The 24,063-nt window shown below is 44.4% G+C and overlaps 4 protein-coding genes and 1 pseudogene across 9 annotated transcripts; 1 reads left to right on the top strand and 4 right to left on the bottom strand.

Annotated features, from left to right (window-relative positions):
• Positions 1-406: 406 nt before the first annotated feature.
• Positions 407-4,654, bottom strand: LOC133926106 (binding partner of ACD11 1-like). Its single transcript, XM_062371870.1, has 5 exons — positions 4,456-4,654; positions 2,395-2,498; positions 2,207-2,282; positions 1,789-1,872; positions 407-1,192 (listed from the first exon to the last, which is right to left on the bottom strand). The coding sequence occupies exons 1-5, from the start codon at positions 4,492-4,494 to the stop codon at positions 689-691; spliced, it is 807 nt and encodes a 268-aa protein (XP_062227854.1). The 5' UTR covers positions 4,495-4,654; the 3' UTR covers positions 407-688.
• A 1,263-nt stretch (positions 4,655-5,917) lies between these two features.
• On the bottom strand, positions 5,918-7,870 carry LOC133927830 (B3 domain-containing protein Os06g0112300-like). 2 transcript variants are annotated; one of them, XM_062374217.1, is made up of 3 exons: positions 7,200-7,870; positions 6,635-6,823; positions 5,918-6,529 (listed from the first exon to the last, which is right to left on the bottom strand). In XM_062374217.1, the coding sequence occupies exons 2-3, from the start codon at positions 6,773-6,775 to the stop codon at positions 6,197-6,199; spliced, it is 474 nt and encodes a 157-aa protein (XP_062230201.1). In that variant the 5' UTR covers positions 6,776-6,823; positions 7,200-7,870; the 3' UTR covers positions 5,918-6,196. The 2 variants fall into 2 exon arrangements, with proteins under 2 accessions (XP_062230201.1, XP_062230200.1); XM_062374216.1 differs by having other exon boundaries at positions 6,635-6,834; positions 7,200-7,867.
• A 2,452-nt stretch (positions 7,871-10,322) lies between these two features.
• On the bottom strand, positions 10,323-15,176 carry LOC133926109 (5'-methylthioadenosine nucleosidase-like; annotated as a pseudogene).
• A 1,851-nt stretch (positions 15,177-17,027) lies between these two features.
• On the top strand, positions 17,028-20,083 carry LOC133926108 (bark storage protein B-like). Of its 2 annotated transcripts, XR_009911056.1 has the most exons (7): positions 17,028-17,413; positions 17,847-17,914; positions 18,003-18,158; positions 18,566-18,757; positions 18,847-19,020; positions 19,156-19,387; positions 19,833-20,083. XR_009911056.1 is itself a non-coding variant. In XM_062371875.1 (6 exons), the coding sequence occupies exons 1-6, from the start codon at positions 17,176-17,178 to the stop codon at positions 19,333-19,335; spliced, it is 1,008 nt and encodes a 335-aa protein (XP_062227859.1). In that variant the 5' UTR covers positions 17,064-17,175; the 3' UTR covers positions 19,336-19,531. The 2 variants fall into 2 exon arrangements, 1 of the variants encoding a protein (XP_062227859.1); XM_062371875.1 differs by lacking the exon at positions 19,833-20,083 and having other exon boundaries at positions 17,064-17,413; positions 19,156-19,531.
• LOC133926107 (pentatricopeptide repeat-containing protein At1g11290, chloroplastic) lies at positions 17,987-22,404 on the bottom strand. Of its 4 annotated transcripts, none has more exons than XM_062371873.1 (3): positions 20,127-22,404; positions 19,178-19,300; positions 17,987-18,204 (listed from the first exon to the last, which is right to left on the bottom strand). In XM_062371873.1, exon 1 carries the CDS (start codon positions 22,348-22,350, stop codon positions 20,140-20,142), a length of 2,211 nt encoding a protein of 736 aa, XP_062227857.1. In that variant the 5' UTR covers positions 22,351-22,404; the 3' UTR covers positions 17,987-18,204; positions 19,178-19,300; positions 20,127-20,139. The 4 variants fall into 4 exon arrangements, with proteins under 4 accessions (XP_062227857.1, XP_062227858.1, XP_062227855.1 ...); XM_062371874.1 differs by having other exon boundaries at positions 17,987-18,233; XM_062371871.1 differs by having other exon boundaries at positions 18,529-19,300.
• Positions 22,405-24,063: the final 1,659 nt, after the last annotated feature.

The following is a 24,063-nucleotide window of genomic DNA, read 5'->3' on the forward strand; positions in this document are numbered from 1 at the left end:
GCAAAACTTAAGTGCCGTTGCGCTGGGATCGAACCCGGGTCATCCACGTGACAGGCGGGAATACTCACCACTATACTACAAGAACTTGCTTGTTGCTGATTTCTACGGCTACCTTTTCTTCAGAACTGGGATCTGCAAAGCCAAGGCGTGTAAGGAAGGTCAATCGTTTCTTTCAATTCCTGCCCAAAAGGAAACGAACTAACAATAAACCAGGCCATTGCTCTACCTATACAACAACGAAACCCACGCTTTGAATTAGCATTTTTGAATCTTGACCTAACACATTAATCCACCGCAAATGAAGATTTAGTAGAGCCGATACAGTGTTCATTCAGAAAGAAAGAAATCTGACCCAACACATGAATCCACTGCAAACGATTATTGAGCAGAACCGATAACATGTTGGTTCAGGAAACAACACCAGCATATTATTACAGTAACTTCCCACAGTTTAACCAAAAAGTTCATGCAAATTCCAACCAGAACCAGTCTGAAAATGATTCGTATAAACCACCGGAATACATTGTAACCACCAGCATATCTTCTGTTCTACAGAAACAACATTCCTGCAATACGAAAGTTAGCAGATGAAACGATGAACATATGGCCAGAGGCCTGATTTGTTCTATATCTATGTTTTACATCCACCAATACAACCCATTGAGGCACATAACAGCACACCAAATAATCATTGGATAGGTGCATACGAGCGGCCCCCAGAAGAAGGGCCGGAACCCTTATACTGTTCCTCAGCTGCCATCTTCTCCTTTGTCATTGTCCCGACATCCGTGGCAGCCTTGGCAACTTTGTTGAACGCATTGGTGACCCACGATGCACCAGTGAAGACATACCTGTTCTTCATGATAGCGGACCCAGCGCTGCTCACCTTCTGTTCAGCAGCGGTGAATGCAGACTTGGTCTTGTCTGACACCTGGAACTTCTGATCCATCTCCTTGACCTTCTCGCTGACCATGGAAGTGCCAGTAGTGATCTTCTCGCTCAGGCCAATCTTCTTGTCAATGGAGGCCACCTTGGCACCAGCTGTGGATGTGAAGCCGTGCTTCTCATCAAATGTTTTTGCCCTGCCAATGGTGTCTTTGCCTAGGACGAAGCCCTTAGCAAGCATAGTGCTGACAACATCCTCAGCCTTGTGGACAGCATTGTCTCCACCAACTGGGACTCTGGTTCCACTCTGGGAACAGAATTCAATTCAAAATTATTATCTACGAAATTCAAAAAACATACTGCAATTGTGCCTATCTGACAGCTAAAACAAGGAATGCCTTTTGTTGTCATGAATACAATTTTGGACAAACATGGAAGTATTTCTGGTGCATGAAAATCGCACTAGATAATTCTCAGAAGTGGCAGAAACTTGATGTCAAATAGATGAAGATGTGCAATTCACCATTATACTTGGCCTGAAGGACCTTAATTCTTAACAATGCTGAATGAATTATATTTTGACACTTCGTGGGTATCCCTTCAAAATTACTTAACAACACACCAACTGATGGAATGTAAAAAAAAATCACAGGTTCTGCTTGTCAACTAGAACTCAGGATGAATGTACATTGCACCTATTGGTTTAATTTGTAGTTAAGAAGCAGAAATATGCCAATGACACTACAAAGAATGAAACCACAATGGCATAGTTTAGACTAAGTTAACGGAAAACACAAATTTCCTCATATAAATACATGCATACCATGTTTCATTTCAAGATACAACATCACATAAGCAATAAAATACAGAAAAGGTGAGCAAAAAAATTGAGGCATATCATACCATTGGTGGAGCAGAGGCAGTAGGGGGTGGTTGATATGCTGGAGCAGGTGCAATGATGACAGAAAGATCAACTATTGTCGCACCCTGTGACAACGAAATAGAATTGCATTGATGTAAATTTTCTAGGAGCACAAAATAATATTGACAACAAATTCCTTGCAAATACTGTTTAAAGCATCCTCACTTTCACTTTCTATTTGGGCAAAGCATTTAGTTGTAGCTCTATGGTGATCAACCATCATAAGCAAACATAATGATTAAAATGGGGACTTTAAATCCAGAACTGGTAACAAATGCTGATAAACTGACGATGAAGGATGTCGAAGTTCAATTGAAGATAAAAGGAAAATATTGAAAATTAGAGAATTAAATATTGTACCAACTCCACTGAATCACACCAAGGCCTTCAATTACTCACCGAGAGAAGAAGTGCAGTCTCTGCGCCTTGTGCATCTTTGAAAGTCACATATGCAACTTGAGACCATTCATCACCACTGCCAAAAAGAAAGGAAACAAATTAATGAGAATGCCAGTCAAAGGATTATTTAGACATGCAAAAAAAAGGGAGAAAGCATTTTGGGGATATGCTTTGCTAATTTTACAAACCTTTGCATCTCCACATGTTCAATGTCTCCTGAAAAGGAAAAGAACTCCTTAATGTCTTGCACAGTTGCACTCAGGGAGACATTAGTGACCTTCACAGTCCTCACCTGTAAGTAATAAAAGTTTATATAAAATTTGTATAGGTATTTAAGGAAATAAACCAAGAAGTGATCATTATGGAGATAGAGTGCATATGGGTATACATAAATAAGAAAAATTCTAAAAAGTTGAGGGGGTATACACGTGGGTTTTCCTTGACATGTTGACTGACCTAGTTCAAACTTGAGATTTTCACTCACAAAGATGTAAAACCTTAGCCCAAAATGTTAAATTAAAATAAATGCACTAATTGGAAATTACACCACGTACAGATGGTTCTTCTATCATGCCAGTTAAGCTTGGTAAATATTTAATGCTCATAAGCCAGGTTGGTCAAGTAAGCCAGCCTATGGCACTTAAGGCACTCACAGACTTACGAAAACCACGTGAGCCACCCCAATTGATTTGGATTTCTGTATGGAAGTAAAGCATATCAAATGACTACTAGAGCCCAATAACGGACCAGCTATTTTTCCATAACTTACACATGCTTATTATGGTGAGAGATCTAATATTAGCATAAACTGAATATCAATTACACAGACTTACGAAAACCACGTGAACCACCCCAATCGATTTGAATATTAGCATAAACTGAATATCATTTACAAAGACAACCATGTGAGCCACCACAATCGATTTGGATTTCAGTATGGAAGTAAAGCATCTCAAATGACTAATAGAGCCCAATAACGGACCAGCTATTTTTCCATAACTTACACATGCTTATTATGGTGAGAGATCTAATATTAGCATAAACTGAATATCAATTACACAGACTTACGAAAACCACGTGAACCACCCCAATCGATTTGAATATTAGCATAAGCTGAATATCAATTACAAAGACTTACGAAAACCACGTGAGCCACCCCAATTGATTTGAATATTAGCATAAACTGAATATCAATTACAAAGACAACCACGTGAGCCACCCCAATCGATTTGGATTTCCGTATGGAAGTAAAGCATATCAAATGACTACTAGAGCCCAATAGCAGACCAGCTATTTTTCCATAACTTACACATGCTTATTATGGTGAGAGATCTAATATTAGCATAAATTGAATATCAATTACACAGACTTACCGAAACCACATGAACCACCCCAATCGATTTGAATATTAGCATAAACTGAATATCAATTACAAAGACTTACGAAAACCACGTGAGCCACACCAATCGATTTGAATTTCCATATGGAAGTAAAGCATATCAAATGACTACTAGAGGCCAATAACGGGCCAGTTATTTGTCCATAACTTACAGATGCTTATTATGGTGAGAGATCTAATATTAGCATAAACTGAATATGCACCAACTCTTTTTTCTATTGATGTACAGCTTGTTTCATAAAGCATCCTGCAAGCCTAAATTGAAACAGGCATTCATTCAAGGCACTGATCTTAGAGATTGCAAGCCTAAATTGCTAGCAAATAGACTCGTTTATGGACTATCTTCTAACTTCTAAGCATGCTTCTGCACCACATAATAAACTGAAAGCCCTAGAACTGGTTACAGATCATTCATGGATATCAGCTAGCATAGTAAGCCTATTCCCAGCAACCTTGTCAACCTATTCCACAACGTTTCGTATCCACCAGTACGGGTTCCATGATCTCGAGTTGCGAAGGGGGAGCAAGACGGCTACAAGCACGCACGCTTCCTCGCGTATCTTGTTCCAGTTCCACCGATTTGCGCATGGAGATGGCGACATATGAACAAGATTACTCCAATCAAACCCAGATCTAACCAAACCCTAACCCTAATCGGCAGCAAAGCTCACACTATCCCGCCCAACCGCGGCAAGCGGCGACGAACGTACTCAAGCGGTGAGAGGCGATTGACTAGGCAAAACCGGACGAACACAACGGCGTCGCGCTCCGGCACGGCGGATCCAGAACCACCAGCTACCTACCCCAGAGGAACCTAGAAAGAGAGGGAGAGGGAAGAAGCGGTACTCACCGGCGCCGCCACTGGCACCTCCGCCGCCGCCATCGACATGGCCGGGGATCCTGATTAGATGGTGACTAGGGAGTGGATTAGCGCAGCTGATGAGAGGTTTAATGGTGGAGAAAGGGAAGGGAAGGGAAGGGGAATATATGGAATGGAGGGAGACTTGGGTGTTAAGGCACAAAGACAGGAGGAGAATTGAAACGGCAAGGAAGAAGAACCCAAGACCAAACCCCATTCCCAAAACCGCTTTAGTTTTCTTTTTTTTTAATGATGAAAAAGCATTTCCGAGAGCAAAAAAATAGATTTCCTCCTATTTGCTATCCTACATGGAATTTTGTTTTGAAGCCTAGATCATTTAAATATCATATAGTAAAACCTTAAGTTTTCAAATTACAATCAGGCTATATCGATTGTGAGTGAGGTCGGATCGCACATGTTATTGACATATTCAATGGTATGATAGCAATAACGATGCATGATCATCAATTACTCCAACTAAGCGTCTTTGTAGGTTACATATAGCTTGAGTCCAACGACTGAAAATTTAATAATTTGCTACTCAAAAATTGCCACTAGCAATGTATGTTAAGAACTATCTGAGTTAATGACATATGTATTAGGTAATGAATAATTGGAGCCCACTCTTTTGAGTGGCAAAATAGCAACTATGCTCAATATACGGGTTTATGATTTTCTTTATTCGTAGCAAAACAGTTTATTTTCAGTTGATTAGTCTTTGGGTCAATCTTTTTGACCAAGTTTGTTTTCAGTTGACTATGGCTTACTGATCCATAAATCCATTTAGTTTGAAACTATAGAATCTACTTAAAAAGTATCAAAACAACATTTGAAGAGGAAAAAGTTCAAAGCAAATAGCTTTCAGAACTTAATTGTCATATAATCTCCTGTAGCAATTTTATTTTGTTACTTTCGAACTTACTTGGTAATTAAGCAATTAGCACACGGTGTTGACAGTGCTATTCCTTGAACACCAAGAGTCAAGGACAGGTAGTGTGGCCACTTCATAAAATGCTCCAAAGTTTGGAAAAAAAAAATGAATAGATAGAAGTTGATTCTCTTCTTTCAATTTACAAGAAAATGAACACAATGCTGTCGTTTCGAGTGGTGGTCTTCCTGGAAAGAAGCTAAGGTTGACCGTCACCCATGGAACGCTGGAGAGGATCTGGAAAGTAGGAAATAAAAGTCAAAACTATACAACTCAAAGGTTTAAAGTCAAAGCATTCTTCAGGATGCAAGATGTAGTCAAAGGCAATCGCTTGAGAGCTTTTCTACTAACCTCTCCGATTAACACAACACAATACTGCCAAAGAGCGATTTTTGTTCTCCCATGCTGACAAGGCGAGCGCAGGCAACAAGGCACCACGGAACGAAACCAAACACACCAAATCTTATCTAACCTGGCAAGGCAAGCCAAAAGCGCCCATACATGCTGCTCTTCATAACACAGTGGAGTTCGTACTAGTTGATCAACATTGGCCCAAAGAGTCGCCTGGAGCCTTTCTCTCTCCAGTGCCATTGTTCACAGTCCTATCACTCCTATGAATAGCAAATTGCTAAGCACGATGAAGAGAGTGATATTTGAAGAGTGGCAAAAGGAAAGTTAAATCTCGATACATAGATCATCGGAGGATGCAGAGAGCAAACAAACTCCAAAAGCTAGCTCCTGATCTCCTCTGCTGCTGCAGCAAGAAATCCTTTTACTATTCTGACTACCACACTAGTAGCAGTTCTAGTCCACAATGACCAGGGGCTCGTCGGAGGTAGCGCCCCTGGAGGTGACCTCCTCCGGCAGGCCCCCGCGGAGCACCTGCACCCGGAACACAATCTCCATCTCCTGGTTGTTGTTCTTGGCTTCACCTTTGGATTCAGTGCCCACGAACTCGAAGACGCAGGCGTCCCCAACCCGCAGTCGGTTGTCAACGGCGAAGTCTCTCCACTCCGCGCCGAGCTTCTTGCACTTGAGGTCGCCGCAGTAGCTCATCGCCCACGACCTGCCGCGGCAGTGGAGGACAGCGGCCACGCGCGCCTCCGGGAGGTGACGGAGGAAGCGAATGGGGATGGTCTGGCAACAAGAACAACGGAGGCATTGATCGGTTATTAGTAGAAGAGATCATTCTTTGAGCTGCATTTCGATTGGGCATAGTGATGCATTTTATTGCCTGCGTACCAGCTGAAATGACTTCTGAACTTGAGACCTGGACATGACGATGGTGAAGAAGGGGTGGTTGCCGGAGAGAGGGGTGACCTCCCAATCATCGTCCGCAGCCGGCGGCGGCAGCAGTGGCGAGTCCTTCTCGGAGGGCTCCATCTTTGGTTTGATGCCGGCCTCAAGCTGCTTCGACGGACAAGCAGGGGTCTGCATCTCATCTGGCAAGGATCAATGTGGGAACAAACATGAACTGGTTGCAAGCGCAAGGATGATATGAGCTCTTGGTTTCCTTTGGAGATTTCGATTCACAAAGATTGTTATCTGTATACTAGAAAGAAAAAGAGTAACAACAAACTAAAATCTTCCTCATTTATTTTCCCATCTTTTTAAAATGTTGGTTTGGGTTCTTCGTTTCCAGAAGAAAAAAAAATCAATATTTTGTGATCAACATTCAACAAGATGGTGAAAAAAAAAAAAAAGAAATCTTGAGATGCTGCTCCAGACTGCGTTTCCCTTGGATCAAACACAAAGGAGATACTGAAAAGAAAATGGAGGAAAGAATAGATTCCAAAGGTCGCAGTACCTGAGCTGAGCAGGCCAGCCAAGGGAAACGAAGACAATGCAAAACGACTGACCACAAGGCAATTTCAGGGAGCTCTTCTGTGCCGAGAGAGAGAGAGAGAGAGAGAACTAGTAGGCACTAGCAGTAGCACAAAGATAGCTGCTCTGAGTTGAAGTGCTTTGATGTTAGACCTAACATTGCAACCAATGCCCTGACAGTAGGAAGCCACTCACGTTTATTTACCTAAATCCTAAACCCTGAAGAGCTCTAGTCCTGGCATTTGAATGTCTTAATCATGCACGGTGCAGAATGAGATCTGATATCGCGTCGGTACCATATGAACAGTACTCATAGCATCTTCTATTCCTCTAAAAATCCTAAACTTTTTTCATATGTTCTATAATCCATATGCAAACTATTTTAATCCAAAAAATTTGTGTACAATTAAAACTAAAATTCTTAAAAAAAACTGTTTTTATAACTTCTAATAATTGTTAAGGCCTTAAATAAATTCTCAAAAATCTGAAAAATCAATAATATTCTTCTTATATGATGGACTAATTTTTAAATTTATTTTCAGCTCTATATTATATGGTAAAAAAGTGAGTTTCTTTATAATATTGTATTTTTATCATCATATACAATTCATCCAGCATCAACCTATTCAGACAACCAAACAGAATCTTGTAACAAGTTATCTCATTTCATACAACTAACTAAACACATTCTCGTATCATCACATACATCTAACCAAACAATCTATTTGTACCTTCTCATCCAGGACCATCCAGTCTCAGAACGATACCATCACATTCAACTTCGTTCAACCAACCAAACGCTATCTTAACCTCTATATCAAAGGAAGAAAATAAACTACCTATTATGTGGAGGCATTTTAGTTTACTTAGTGGATTTTATGTCGATAAAAAAGGAACAAATCAAATTCACTCCATGAACTTCACTGACCCTGCCGCCCCCTCCCCTTCCCCGTCTGGGCTAGGGTTAGGGTTCTGCTGGTGGGGCTTTAGCACAACTACTCCTTGTCCTGCAACAGGAGAGGGCACGAATATGTTGGCATACTCATCATCCTCCTCCTCAACGAAGAGCTCGATGTTCTTGGTCTTCAACATGAGCGCGAACTTGTGGGGGATGGCTGCACCCACCACCGCGCGCTCAGTCCAATCTTATCTCTATTGTAAGGTAGGCGGGGGTCAGCAATGCGAATTGCGAGCACGGTAAGGAGCCGGAAGAAATGCATGACTCGTTGGTGTCGACGTGGCGAACGGCCAGTAGAAGAAGGAAAACGGAGAGGGGAGGGGTTGGGAGGAAAAAGATGAGGGGCTGACATGTGAGCCTATCATGCAGAAAAAGGATGATGGTATGATGACATAGATGCAACTATGTGAAAACCGCTGCCATGTAGGATAAAAAAACACTCTAAAATGGTCCAGGGGTAACTTGTCTGGTTCAGAGAATTAAGAGCTGCATGATTTCTAGTTTCTAAGTTCAGAGGGAAATCAGACTTGGAGACAAGTTCGGGAGGGTGAATTGAACTTCACTGACCCTGCCGCCCCCTCCCCATCCAGGCTAGGGTTAGGGTTCCACTAGTTGGGTTTTAGCATAGCCACTCATTGTCCCGCTAGGACTCCATCCGCCCCCGCGGCGGGAGAGGGCACGAATATGTTGGCATTAAACATGGCCAAATGGGCCGTTCGTGCCGGCCCGGCACGGGCCCGACTCGGCACGGCCCAAACGGCCCATCTACAGTAACGGGCCGTGCCGTGCCGGCCCACGTGCCTTCCCCTCGGCCCACGGCACGACCCGTCAGTGACCGTGCCGTGCCGGGCCGGCCCGGGCACGATTTCGGCCCGACGGCCCGGTCGGCCCGGTGGGCCGAAATAGATAAAAAAAATAAAAAAATGAAAAAATACATAAAAAATATATAGAAAATAGATAAAAATATAAAAAATAGATAAAAAATATTTAAAAATAGATATAAAAAATATTTAAAAATAGCTAAAAAATTAAAAATATAAATAAAAAAATAGAAAATAGTGCCGGGCCGGACCGTGCCGGGCCGTGCCGGCCCGTCGTGCCGCGCGCTCGGCCCAGGCACGGCCCGTGGCGTCGTGCCGTGCCGGCCCGGCCCGTCGGTAATCGGGCCGTGCCGTGCCTGGGCCGTGCCTACAGTGCCGTGCCTCGGGCCGGCCCAGTGGACGGGCAGCCTGTGTGCGGGAATTTTATTTCTGCTTAAATTGATATTGTTTGTTATTATTTGCAAATGTGATATGATGTGTTTGAACTATAGGTTTTGCAGTTCGAGGATGAGGGCTCGATGCCGACCGTTGCTTTTCTTTGGAGGAACGTTAGGGCCGTTACTGGAAACGTATGCAGGCGGTACCTCTTCTACACCAACGAGCTCGACTGCATCATGCAAAGCTACGTGAGTGCAATTGGTTGTGCATTATTTCTTTCATATACTTGCATATGTCAGTTGACATTGTCGTTCATTTTCAGATGACGTGGGAGCCATATGACCGGCATGAGATCGTTGCAATGGGTTTTAGCACATTGTGCACATGGGACAGGGAGTATTGGCGGTCCGTTCTGCCGCTTGTTTGCTTCTATATTGTTGAAATGCACTATCCGAACCGTGTGATGAGGCAGTTTGGAAAGTTACAGCGTACGCCTCCAGACATGACCCCCACGTCCGTGGCTTTGCACAAATGAGTAAAAACACTTGTCGCGTGGTTCATGTATCGTTTATGCGAGGTTACATTTGTTTCTGATTTTGCCATCTTGCAGGATTGACAGGAGGAAGCAAAGGGGTGCTAGAGATTGGCGAGACCTCCACCACAACTATTTGGTGCAGTGGACCAACCGAGCCCAAACTATCGTGAGTACTTTAGGTGGCTGCACAACAACTCCAGGTTGACAATCAAGCCATCTCGAGTTGCAGTTGGAGCAGAAGATTTGCCGGACTCCAATGATGAGGACGACCTGGTAGATGAGTATGATCAGATTACTTGATACGGTCGCCAGCCTGAGCGTGCCCTGCTTCACAACTACATGGTATTTGTAATCCGTGATAGATACATCATATTGACTCATGGTTTGTACCGTACTTAACGCATTACGTCGTGTTTCCTTCGCCTTTGCATGATGCAGTCGAGCTCGTTGGTGTAGAAGAGGTATTGCCTGCCTACTTTTTTAGTCACGGCCCTGACGTTCCTCTAAAGAAAAGCAACGGTCGTCATCGAGCCCTCATCCTCGAACTGCCAAAACTACAGTTCAAAAGCATCATATCACATTTGCAAATAATGACAAACAATATCAATTTAAGCAGAAATAAAAATACCTATCTCGGAAGAGAATCGGTCGGGTCTACCAACCGGCAGCCACTCCCACATCCACACCTGCAGCAGGTACGCGCATCCCCCAAAGTTGGCATGGTCGCCACTGCGCCTGCATGCATCACATAGCTGCCAGTACAGCCATGCGAGCGTGGTCGACCCCCAACTATACAATCCGATGTTCTCTCATTGCTCGCCAAGTATCGGCAAGGACATCCACAAGACTGTGTTGCCACTCCCGTCCGGAAATGAGTACCCGCCCACAAGATGCCACAACCACGCGCGAGCGTATCTCTCGACGACCTGCTTCGTTGCATCTTTAGGGCACTCCGTGAAGTTCTAAGCCAACCAGGCAAAGCTGACGTCAGAAGTTGTCTTGTCCTTCGCGTCCTGCGCTGGCTCAGATGGCCTACTACCAACAAACTGCTCCACTATGTCTCTCCATCCAGCAGGCTGCACATTCCCGCACACAGGCTGCCCGTCCACTGGTAGCTCGAGAATCATGACCACATCCTGCAGCGTGACCGTGAGCTCGCCGCAAAGGAGGTGGAAGGTGTGTCTCCGGCCTCCAGCGGTCGACTAGCGCAGTCAAAGCTGCGTTGTCGAACATCGGCAACCCCGCCGTGACCAACCTGGCCAACGACAAGAAGCCTACGCACCCAACGTATGGGGCGTACCTCTCATCCCACCTGAGAGGACTGTGAGTGTGAATCCGAAAGGGTGATAGCACCTGAAAGGAACAGTGTAATTTGAAAATGTTGCTTACACCTGCATTTTACGTAGCACTTAGATGCAACCAATACGGATAAATCTTACCTCGCCGTCGTTGACCATCAGGTGTGCTCGGTGCTTCCTGTCGTAAAACGTCTCAAGGAGCGCGTAGTCGGGGTGCGCCATCGTCATGCAATATAAATAGTGACAGAGTCATTATATAACGAACAAACAATATAATTGACGGCACATAAAAATTTAAACATGGAACAAATAAACGATATTGAATAGTTCACCTCTACCAAACTGCGATTTACTGCCCCCCTTCCAGAATTCCTCTTTTTCCTACGAATTAGCTTATTCTTCGAGCCCTCCTTGTGTTGTTCCATCCTGTGGCCGAACCGGTGGCATATAGAGCAACGAATTTTAATAGGCGTCTCATCAAAGTCGCTAGCTTCATACATGTCTTCACCATAATCATTACTGCTATCATCCATCTCGTTCCGGAGACGTTTTCTCTTCCTCCTCCCAGCCTTTTGTTTCAGTAGACCACAATCTGGTACATATTCATCGTCATTGTAATCAGGCCATTGTGAAGCATCAAGTAAAGGCTCGAAGGTGGACTCTCAAGTCTTTAGAGCCATCCTTTTAGAGTACACTAGGGTCAAGTAGTCGGGAGATGTGTAGTCCACTCTTCTCATCCGGCATGCTGTGATAACATGAGAGCATGGGATATGCAGCAATTGCGGGGTCTTGCACGTGCACTGAGCTGTAGTTAAGTCTACTCTATAGATTCTACCGCCGGAGCCCTCACCCCCTACGTTGGTCTGAAATGCGGATCTAACGCTGTAAACATAGCTCCTTGTATCAAAGAGCTGAGCCTCCTGTGTAGCAGATATTTCCTCCTGCTTCGTGAGGTGCTTAGCGATAGCTTTTCCCCCACACCTCACCAGCATCAAGTCCTAAACGTACTTTCTTCCACCGATCGACAAAATAGTAGTTCCATACCTACAACCACCCGCATCATACGCTAGCACCCATTTGGACTTATTAGGCATTTCGCTCTTCAACCACTCTGTCGCAGGCTCGTTCAATATCTTCTCCAATTCTACAAGCTTCTTGTCGAACTGTCTCTCCTCTTTAACTTTGCAAATTATCTTCAGTTTCTTTAGTACATCCTTGCTCTTCTGTCTTCTCCAAATATTTGCAGCAAAATAACGCATGCACTACTGGTGCACGAGAGGAGGGTAACCATCCATTTGTTCTCTAGCTGGATTAAGACGACCCTGGTGCCGATCCGATGTCATACAGACTTGGCGCCCCGCGCCAATTACGTGACGGCGAACCAGAAACAAGAACCAAGACCAACTACTATTCCTCCCTTCCTCTGTCAGCGCAAATGCTAGGGGGATCAACTGTGCACCCCCTCTGCATCGATGCCAACAGCAGTCATCAGTGCACCCTTGTACTTTCCTATCAAAAAAGTGACGTCGACCTTAACCACGGGTCGACAATGCTTGAAGGCCTCCACGCATTGAGGAAAGCACCAAAACACGGGCTGCATGACCGGCTTAATGACACCACCATTGCTGCCCATCATGCCACTAGTTGAAATAAACCACTTTGTCCCAGGGTTGAAATGTGAAATTACATCCAAGATCCTAGGGACCCTCGCGTATGCCTCTTTCCTAGGACACTTCCCCATGAAATCCCCTTCGAATTGGGCCCGAAATCGGTGGAGATTGGAGGGAGGGGGCGTCGGCGGCGCGTTTGGCGTCTGTGCTGGTCGTGCTCGGGTGAGGACGAAGAAGCGCCGGTGGGGAGAGAAGGGCCAGGGCGCCCCCCCTATATGCAGCTGTGTCACACCAAAGCCGGTGGCGTGACCGGAGTCGCGCCAACCCTCTTGGCGCGACACAGGTCTGCCACGTTGGCACGCCGCGTGGCACGGCGTCGGGCGACCGCCAGCGTGGCAGCTCGGTCACGCCAGGGAGCTTGGCGTGACTAAGTCGGGAGTTACACCAAAGCTTTTGGCTTTGGTGTAAGTGTTCAAATTGAGTTCCTTCGCGATATTAGGGGTTGCAAGTGTTTTTCGTGCTCCGATTCTGTACATGTCAAAAACCTATGCATATACACACAAAAAAGTCCTTATTAATATAACTGAAGTTTGAAGAAAGAATGACAAAAAAACAATAATAGCTAGAGGAGAGATCACATGAAAATAAAAATTAAAAAAATCTAATTCTATCCACAAGCTTAAGCAATTGATATCCATGGTAAATCTAAATAATCAATCATGATGGTGCAGGAGGGTAAGCAAGATTAGTCAGCAAAGTAGATTGGATTTTGAATATTCATTAGACAAAACTATCATATTGTTTGGCAAATAAATGACTTGCTAATTTCTAACTACAATGAATCACACAAATGAAGTTTGTTACAAAAAAATGAATGTAATCCCACCACAACACATATACTAATCGCAGGTATTGGTATTCTCCTGTGTCATGGAATGCAACATCTGATGCTAGGAAGACATCTCCAATGCTTGCTCCTTTCACCTACAACACAAGCAATCAAATTGTCAAATAGAGCATAGAACCAGAATATAGAAGGCAAACATCAGCAAAGTTCTAGTACATAGATGGTGGCACCAAACATATAATGCAGTCAAACGCTACCTTGAAGCCACCAGCATGCCCGCATTAATGATAAGGTATGGCTTCAATGTCTGAATGAAGCATAAGTCGCAAGAGCTGCCGATACCGCACCGACACTGTCCACTCCTGAAAGAAAGCAGTTCTTACTCAGAAATGAAGTTGATTGATGGAGGACTGCCCCCAAAGATAGTTACATTACATGGGTTAAAAAATGTTGTACTGATGGAAGCTCTAGTCAATTAAAGTACATAAATCTCCTTGTAAGGGGTAGTAAGGACGTATCTTGACAAACTGGTGAAACTAGCAGGTGAATCAGAACTTACCGAGAACAGGATCTTCTCCAGGCCATACAAGGTCAATGTGGAGGCCTTTGTAGTTGCCATTGTACCTAATCCATGGGGCACCTTTAGGAAATCTGTAGGTCCATAAAGCAAATGAATAATAGTGTTAGCTTCAGGATATCATTAGTTTAGTATAGATATGTTGCTGTGGAATAATAAAATGGATGTCACCCAATCGCATAGTATTAACTTTAGTAAGCAAGCTAAGGGCGATATAAAGCAAGATAGCATAATACATCATCTTCCTAGTTCCAGATCTTCCAGCAACGGTTTTCACTTTTCAGTCTTGTACAAAATGGCACGGTGGTTAATTGTCTAATGAACCTGTTAAACAAAGCCTAGAACTTAATTGCTATTTCATCATTCATTCCGGCAACACAATAGTCTGCTCATGCGTGAAAATTGCAACTAGAGATGAAAACAACCCATGCAGAACCGAGCTAGTATTATAACAGCAAAAAAAAAAAAACTGGCTGCAATTTTGTTCGCATGTAACAGTTCCCTTAGTCGGCAGCTGCTATTGCCCTAATTGAATGGATTGGTAATCAATCCACCATGAACATGAGATGGATGCAGAAGTACAGCCAAAAAGGGGGGAAAGAAAAACCACCAACGTGGATCCGTGGGCTGGCGCCCCGACGAGCTTGAACTTGTTGACGAACGGCATCGCCTACGTCCGCATCGCTGTAATGATACCCCCACCATCCAAGTGAGCAGCCCCACGTTGGAAGGGGAGGAAGCAGCGGGGAGGGAGGAGGTTGGATTACCTATGACGATGAGGGCCTCGGACATGGCGCCACCCCTAGCGGCTTCGGCGGCGGCGGCGCCGCCACGGCCGGAGGCGTGAACCCTAGCGGGCGGCTCGATCGGGGTGGCTGGTGCGATTCGTGTCGTCGCAGCAGCTGCGGTTTCGCCTCGTGATTAGCGCCGGCTGCCACTGACTTTTTTTTTTTTAGGAAAGCCGGCATGTACTCATGGGCTTTTCTTATCAGACAAGTCGCTTTAGAATGTATTGTTGGGCTTTAGAATGTATCGTGGGCTTTTCATTTTCCAGAGCTTCCATTTTTTATTTGATAGAAACACACACTCACACTACCACAGTCGCACACACGCAGCGCCAGCTGAAAACTGGAGACCCGATCACTGGAACTTATCGAAAACATTCGATTTGTTTACCCACCCCAATCGTGTAGTACTAAAACACGCGGATCACGACCACCATTAATCTTCAGTACCAGACAGACCCACCGATGTACTAAATGCATATGTTGTTGGGCTTTTCATTTCTGTAACTCGTGAACGCACGCACAGAGATATAGCGCCACACACATGCAATCATATAACTTCTCGTACTTGTCAAAAACGTCCATTTGTTTACCCACCCTAATCTTGTAGTCATAAATTAAAATATGCGGATCACAACCTCCATCAATCACCTGTACTAGACAATCCAATGTATTAAATGCATGGGTTATTGTGCTTTTCATATCTAACTGATGGAACCACATAGTCACACCACTACATACACGCAATCATATAATATCTCACACCACTGCACGCACATAATCATATAATATCTCACACTTATAAAAACGTCATTTGTTTACTCACCCAATCTTGTAGTAATAAATTAAAGCACGTGAATCACGACCTTCATCAATCTCCAGCACTAGACAACAATTCAATGTACTAAATGCATGGGTTGTTGGGCTTTTCATGTCTTAACGGCTAGACGTACGCACACAGTCACACCACTGTATACACGCAATCATGTAACATCTCACACTTGTCAAAAATATCTATTTGTTTACCCACTCCAATCTTATAGTAATAAATTAAAACATGCGAATCACGAGCTTCATCAATCTCCAGTACCAAACAGACTAATCAATGTACTAAGAGCTTGTTTGGTTGCTGACCTCATCAAATTTGCCTGGCCTGAGCTTGCTCCTAAGAGCTCCCAAGTAGTGTTTGGTTGGTGCTCTGATGTGCTGCCAGACTCAGGCAACGAGCTCAGGCTCAGACATCCGAAATCAAGCGCCTGAGCTCCGTGCCTAAGTCCTCTCTCTGTTCCACCAAACAGCTTCTTTCTCCTTATGCCCGAGTAGTCAAGCTCCTCACACCTGAGCGGACAAGAGTCCTCCTCTCTCTGTTCCACCAAACAGCTTCTTTCTCCTTGTGCCTGAGCAGTCAAGCTCCTCACACCTGAGCGGACAGCTATTTTGCTCAGGCATTTTGACGAGGGCAGCAACCAAACAGGTCCAAAATGCATGTGTTATTGGGTTTTTCATTTCTCAACTTGTGACGCATGCACACAATCACACCCAGGGTGGACCTAGCAGTATACGAGTGGAGCACAGGTCTCACTCATTTTTGTTAGTTTAATGAACTGTAGATATTTTTTACTATAGCTCTAGCGTTGCTGTAGCTAGCAAGCCACTGCTCGATTTCTAGGTTAGGTCCGCCCCTGATCACACCACCATACACACGCAATCATGTAACATCACACATTTATTAAAAACATATACTCTCTCTTATTTTAAATATAGGTCGTTTTAACCTCCTCAACTATTCTCTAAATATAAGTTATTCTCAAATTTCTATGTATTTTTTCTCTTTTTTTTCCCTTCTTACTCTTGTTTAATAAATACTATTACTCTCACAAATAAATGAGTTATCTTTTTCAATACAGAATAAATAAGAAACAATAACGTTATTTAATTTACTTTTTTTAATTCTTATATATAAGTCAAAAAAATCTACATTTGTAATCGGAAGGAGTATTTGTTTACCCACCCCAATCTTGTTAGTAATATAAATTGAAGCACGCGGATCACGAACTCCATCAAAGCATCAATCCAACACACCAACCTCGACAGCTCGTCCCTTCCTCCAGCACCAGAGAGATCCCCATTGGTCAGTTCCAGGCAAGGCCATGGACCTCTCCAGTGCGACGAGGCTGCCCCTGGCCCTGCTCTTCTTGCTGCTCGCGGCCTCGTCCATGGCGCTACCAGCGCAGCCAGTGATGGACCGCGTGCGCTGGCGGGTCGACAGGGTCAACCGGCGAGGCCCCTCCATCGGGCTCGTCATGTCGTACGTCGACGAGGACACCGCGCTGCAGGCCTCCGGCTACTTCAGCCCGTGGCCTGTCCTCCCCTTCGTTGACCTCTACGGTAAATCTGGGTCCTCCATTTTCAATCCACATGCTTATCAGTCCGTACGATATTACCTGAAAGCTGAAGCTGCATATATATGTCATAATGCTTAGTCACAATGCAAATTAGCTTGAATTGCACTTAACGAAGACCACACGTTCCTTCAAGATGATATGCTTTCAGATAAATTGACAACTACATTATTACCTGTGCAATTTCACTGTTGCCTCAAAAGAAATAACTGCACGAGAAAAATAACATAACTACTTGCTTGCCTCAAAAGAGATCGACTAAACTGTTGTTACAGGTCTCTTTTTTCTTAATCCTGCTTAATTGCTTATATATTGTGTTCACTTTCAAATTCATGAGAGAATGTTTCACTTAGTCATTGGGTGTGTTCTTGTCTCCTGATGGCCCTTCAAGAATACAATCTGACCTCATAGGATTTCAGGACGAAGGTTTCACATCGGCAGCATTCGAGGTGTGAATGTTATATACGCATTGACGGGACAACGCAGGGTACTCAAATTAAAGCCCACGTGCATTTACGTTCTGTATATCTTTACCTTCATGCTTACCTGTTACCACTACCTCTTTGATTTTCCAGTTGAACGCAGCTGTCACTGTACAGACTCTCATCGATGTCTTTAGCGTTTCTGGAATTGTTCATTATGGCACAGCAGGAAGTTCCAATGATTCCATGTCGTTTGGCGACGTCAGTGTCCCCAAGCTCGTTGCTTACACAGGCGCTTGGACATGGAAGGTACCCCTCTGACTGGAATTAGCTTTTCCCCCAACAAGATGTAAACCTGCAAGTGCGCATATAGATGCAAAGCAACTGGAATCCGATTATCTCTCAACCCAGGATTCTAGTAAAAATATTTACTTTTTTTGCACTGTTGACTCAAGAAGCCCGTGAATAAAGTTGGATCTAAGTGGAGAATTTGATCAGTGCTTTAAGAAATATGTGAAGATTTTCTGTGTTACAACTTACAATAATAAAATCAGATCCCACCAGTTGCAGCCAGAAACAACTGGTTTAGGAATAGAAGATAATTTCGAAGCACAAGTTCGAAGTAGTCTTCAGATTTGCACATAAATTTAGCATCAACGATATAACACTTCAAACTTACCCCATAGCATGATTTATGGTATTTCTGACTATTTCAGAAGTTCAGATCAACAAAAGAGTCATCAGCAGAACTAAGCTTTGGAGAATATAACGTCCCAAATGGAGGAGAGAACCTGCTCGGATCCCTGAAGTTCAGAAATGAGGAGCTATACTCAGTGGGTAAGCCTATGGAAGAAGTTTTCTGGCTACCTGTAGATTCAGCATGGTTCAAAATCGCAGAACAACTTAAGGTGAGAGATACAAACTATATATCGGTAGCACAACAAATACACATTTGTGCATGACAAATTATAGCCTACTAATTGTGAAATTTCTGCAGGTCAAACTTGAAAGATGCAATGACACTTTCTGCTTGCCGACAACTCCACAAGTTGTCTATGGGCTTAAAGGATCATCAGCCGACATGTTTCTAGACAACGCAGAATACAGGAACTTCCTATTCAGAGAATTTGGGGTGTCAACAGTCGATGAGGAGAGCGCAGCAGTGGTTATGGTGAGTTTTAACATATCATATGTCTCATAGTTTTCATTTATATATCTCCCAATATTTGCAGTTCATCATTTTAAGAAAATCGTGTAACTTAAGGATAGCGTTGCAACTAAAAGAACTCTCTCACTATTTCAACAGACAACAACATCTCCTGGCGTACCTGTGATTGTATTCCGGGGAGTATCTGATTTGGCTGGAGGGGAACCAACATGGTCGTCAACAAGCCTGATGAACCTGGCATCTATTAATGCATTAAAAGTGGCAGTGGAGTTCATCACTACAGCTGGCAAGCAGAAGTCAACAGTGTCAGCACAGTAATAACTGAAGAAAAGATGACTGTCATACTCATCCATTACCACTCCAATATGATTATATAGCGAGGACTTTTACAGTACACCTAAATGAGTGCATGCCGTCTATTTTTTTCATCCGGTGGTTTAGATTAGCCCAATGATACTCTATCGCCCATCAGTATCATGGGTATCATTAAAGAGTATCATGGGTATCATAAGGGTAGGATCGGAAAAAAAACTACAATAAACTTGTAAATTATATATTTAATTAGGGAAGGTCAAAATGTTAGTTTATTTTTCATATAAGCTTTCACTTATTCTGTTCATTTTATTTATTAGAGTTTCCACCCTCCGTCAGTCGGTCGATGATGGGTGGCGAAGGTCCGAAATCCGGTCAGTCAATGACGTAATTACCCCTAAGGGTATCAAGATAATTACAATAATACCTACTAAAATGGACGGTTGGATCACAATAATGATACTCTTCACCATTTAGTATCATGGTGTACTGTAAAGGTTCTCTATATAGCAATTGGAAATTACGTTCAGAATGATATGCAATCCTGCTGCTTAAATTCGCACGTCCTCTCCAATAAATGGATAAATGTTCGAGATGTGTCAAATTGAAGGACACCTCAGACTATGATTCTATTTTCAATGTAATTTTGAGATCATGTGGAACAAAATCGTGAGCCAGAGATTTCACTTTTATTAGAATAATACCAGCTCATGCTACATTATTGGATTTTCATAAAGAATTATCAATTTAGTCATTGCAAACCCAACCCCTAATCTGAAAATGCATATTCAGATTACCTTCAACACTTCACTACCAATAGTCTCCACATGAACATTTACCATGCTTGAAATGGTGAAATCGTTGAATATCGCGCATGATTATTTCCCGTCCTGTCACTAGAGATATTAACTTGGTCGCATTATGACAGTCGTTACAAACTCGAAGGTTCTTCTTTATCTGAATTGTTGTGCCAGGGGCTGTGCGAATGAGCCCATATGCAATTGCAAGCTTCTCACTGTGGGTGTGGAGCAGCTGGGCCTTAACATCATCTTCCACATCATGTATTGAATCAGTGTCTGGCAGATAGCCCACAGCTTTAATCTCTTCTATGAGTTTAGCCAGCCTTGCATATATCTCCTTTGCTTGCTGGTGGTTTGTGCTTCCAGAGTAGAAGGTATGGACCTCATTCTTGAGCTGAATAATACTCCATCCAGGAGTCTTCTGGAGGCCTTTCTTCTCCATAGCAGTCCTCACCCTTGCAACGCCCTTCCACATTGAAGCGTTTGCATAAATGTTTGCCAAGAGGACATGATACACCCCCTCTTCTGGCCCCAGCTCAAAGATCCTCCGTGCTGATTTTTCTGCCAATTCCACGTTCTTGTGCAACTTGCAAGCACCTAACATTGCGCCGTAAACACTAATCCCAGGCTCTGTAGGCATATTTTGGATAAAAGACCATGCTTCATCTAGCTTCCCAGCTCGTCCAAGAAGATCCACCATGGTACCATAGTGCTCCATCCCAGGTTCAAGCCCATAGTCCTCCTTCATGCTAGCAAAAAAATTCCGTCCTTCATCAACCAAACCACCATGACTGCACGCCGTGAGGACTGAGAGGAACGTTGTCTCGTTGGGCAACCTGCCAGTGCCCTTCATCTCTTCAAACAGCTCAACTGCAACCTTGCCAAAACCATGTGAGCCATACCCATGGATCATTGCATTCCATGTGATAACATGCCTCTCCCTTGCAGAATTGAAGAGGCTTCTAGCTATAGTAACACGCCCACATTTCGCGTACATGTCAATTAGCGCTGTCAGGACATACACGTCCTGGTCTAGGTGTTGCCTGATAGAATATCCATGGATCCATCTTGCCTGCAGTGGATCTGAAATGTCCGCAACTGCAGGAATCACACTGACGAGAGTGAACGAATCAGGTTTCACATTTTCCAACTGCATCCTAGAGAAAAGCCTCACTGCATCCTCAGAACATCCATTCTGTGTGAAGCCGAGGATCATGGCATTCCACGAGATCCGTGTCTTGTTGCCCAGCTCATTGAACACCTGGGCAGCAAGGTCAGTCCTCTTGCACTTGGAGTACATGGTGATCAGCGCATTCATCACCGACACATTGGACTTCAAACCGATCCTCACAAGTAGCTCATGGACACGCCTCGCCTCATCAAGATACCCAAGCTCCCCGCACGCTTGCAATGCTGCCAATACGGACACATCCGTCACATCCACACCCTCCCCAAGCATCCTCTTGAAGAGTGACAGTGCCTCCGCAGAATTCCCGTTGTCGGCGTATCCATTGATCATGGCATTCCAAGACACAGAGTTCTTGTGTGGCATCCAGTCAAAGACCGCCCTTGCCACCTCAATCGCTCCACACTTGCAGTAGGCGTCAAGGATCGCCGTGGAGACATTGACCAGCACATCGAAACCACCACGCAGCGCGAACGCGTGGACCTCACGGCACGCGTCGAGCGCGCGGGCGTCAGCGCAGGCCGGCAGCACGGACACGAGCGTGACCGAGTCGGGCCGCTCCCCGTCCTCCACCTGCATCCGGACGACCATCTCCATCGCCGCCTGAGCGAGGCCGTTCCGCGCGTACCCGGCCACGAGCGCGTTCCAGGCGACGCGGTCCCTGGTGGGCATCCGGTCGAACACCCTGCGCGCGTCGGCGGGGCGGCGGCACTTGGCGTACATGTTGGCGAGGGCCGTGGCAGCGAGGGACTCTGAGGCGAGCCCCCGCGTGGCGAGCTGCGCGTGGACGGCGCGGCCCGTGGCGAGGTCGGCGCGCGCGGCGCAGAGCTTGAGGAGGGCGGTGAAGGTGCGGAGGACAGGGCGCGCGCCCGCGGGGGCAGAGGAGGAGGAGGACATGGCGGCGAAGGCGGCGAGCTCGCCCGGGAGGTCGGAGCGTGCCGCCGCCGCCCTCAGGCGCGCGTGGTGGTCGGCGGCGGCGGCATGCGAGGGGTTGGGCTTGGCGGGAGGAGACGCGGTGGCGAGAGCGCACAGCATCGGATACGGGAATGGCGCTCGCAGTCCGGGTCTGCCGAAACGAGACTATCGAATCGATAGAAGGGTCGATCCTGACCGTACATTTGCCATCTTGAATGAGATCTAGGGCGTGTTTGGTTGTTCGTCGTAACTTGCAATGTCACAGCGTTAGAAGTGCCATATATTTTTAAACATGTTTTTAATTTAACATTATAATTGTGGCTCATTAAATTTTTTTATTCTCTTGCTTCGTATGTCATAGATTTATTTTTTTACCAAACTTTAACACAAATATGATAGATATTTTCTTTATCACACTTGTCTAATCTTAATTATAATAAACTTAGACGTTAACCAAATATGCTCTTAGAGCCCCACAATTCCTCAGGCCCATATGTCAGGTGTCGTCCAAAGTTTAGTGTGATGGGATGAGACGCAGATGTGTGAAAGACTATGCTTCGCCTTCCTTGATCATTGATACCTAGGAATCGTGATGTACCATCGTTTAATGTCGTAGCCTAGGTTTTCCTTAATCTGTTGGTTAGATCATGATGCAGCATATGAGCAGGGTTACAATGTAACTGTTATTGAACCTGGAAACAGAACGCTTGTTTTAAACTTTGTCCTTGTGTTAGCAATTAGATAGAGTGCTTAATTCCACTGTCCTATAACATCTCTAGATTAGATGAAAGTCTAGGAACCTTTGTTTGCAAAAAGTATTATGTTATACTTGCATAATTTCCTTGGTCTTGTTATTTTATTGCATTTATCAATTTTTTTGTATTTTATTTATTTTCCTTAAACCTTGCTTCTAAGTTGCATAGAGCCCTATGCTACGACTCAGAGCGTGATTCACCATGTAGCAAACTCCCTAAATTTAATAACCTAACAATACTTTCAAGTGAATATACGCTATGACGATCCTATCCTCTTGTGGCTCATCATACTACAATTCGTTACCCAAAACAGTCCACTTTTTATAAAACCTAATCTTTCCTTGCATGATTAATTTATTTTTAACGTCTAAGGTACGTTAGGAAGACCAGAGTGTTGTACAATATACCCACAATTCCTTTTCAAACTCATCAAAAGCCAGCTAGCGGCCCATCCCCGCGTGACACGTGGTGACCAACGACAACCTCATCTTCTCGCTCCCTCACCCACCATCCACCACATATTAGTTGTGGGAGTCGACCATTCTAGGGTTTGGTTAGGGATTTAGGGTATGGTTCATCGGCCAATGGGATTTAGAGGGAGGTCAGGGTTGCAACAGACCAACAATGGGTGGTTTTGACGAGGGATATGGTGGCGATGGCATTGCCAGAGCCACAAGGCCTGAGGAGTTTGGTGGGTGGGATATTTCTTCCTTTGGGGTTGGCTTTGTTGGAGTTGGACAAGATGCTAGGGTCAGTTTGGTTTTCTGAATGAGCTTCAGCCTGCATGAGGGGATGCGTATAATCTCAAAAAGAAACGTGTTTGGTTGTCTATATCTACTGTTCTTATCTGCATCTAGTCATATAAATGCATAGCCTCAGCCTAGCTGAGAAGTGAAGTTCTCAAGAAGAAGCGTGTTTGATCGTTTGTATCTATTGTTACTACCTGTATCTACTCATGCAAATGCATGGCTCAGCCTGACTGAGGAGTGAAGCTTGATTTATGCTTCACTCCTCATCCTGAATGAGCAGATATAGGCTCTACATCTGATCATATAGGTGAGCCCACTTATTAGTGTCA

The sequence above is a fragment of the Phragmites australis genome, chromosome 8 (genome assembly GCF_958298935.1).
Source record: "Phragmites australis chromosome 8, lpPhrAust1.1, whole genome shotgun sequence".
NCBI classification, from domain to species: Eukaryota; Viridiplantae; Streptophyta; class Magnoliopsida; order Poales; family Poaceae; genus Phragmites; species Phragmites australis.

Bases quoted from the DNA above. Each gene is read 5' to 3' on its own strand.
- LOC133926106 (XM_062371870.1), bottom strand. From the start codon at position 4,494: ATGTCGATGGCGGCGGCGGAGGTGCCAGTGGCGGCGCCG. The intron at 2,499-4,455 runs GTGAGTACCGCT...TATTACTTACAG, and splicing joins AGGTGCCAGTGGCGGCGCCG to GTGAGGACTGTGAAGGTCAC. The intron at 2,283-2,394 runs GTTTGTAAAATT...TCTTTTTGGCAG, and splicing joins GAACATGTGGAGATGCAAAG to TGGTGATGAATGGTCTCAAG.
- LOC133927830 (XM_062374216.1), bottom strand. From the start codon at position 6,829: ATGCAGACCCCTGCTTGTCCGTCGAAGCAGCTTGAGGCCGGCATCAAA. The intron at 6,530-6,634 runs GTACGCAGGCAA...TCTTGTTGCCAG, and splicing joins TTCAGAAGTCATTTCAGCTG to ACCATCCCCATTCGCTTCCT.
- LOC133926108 (XM_062371875.1), top strand. From the start codon at position 17,176: ATGGACCTCTCCAGTGCGACGAGGCTGCCCCTGGCCCTGCTCTTCTTG. The intron at 17,414-17,846 runs GTAAATCTGGGT...ATAGGATTTCAG, and splicing joins CCCCTTCGTTGACCTCTACG to GACGAAGGTTTCACATCGGC. The intron at 19,021-19,155 runs GTGAGTTTTAAC...CTATTTCAACAG, and splicing joins AGAGCGCAGCAGTGGTTATG to ACAACAACATCTCCTGGCGT.
- LOC133926107 (XM_062371873.1), bottom strand. From the start codon at position 22,350: ATGCTGTGCGCTCTCGCCACCGCGTCTCCTCCCGCCAAGCCCAACCCC.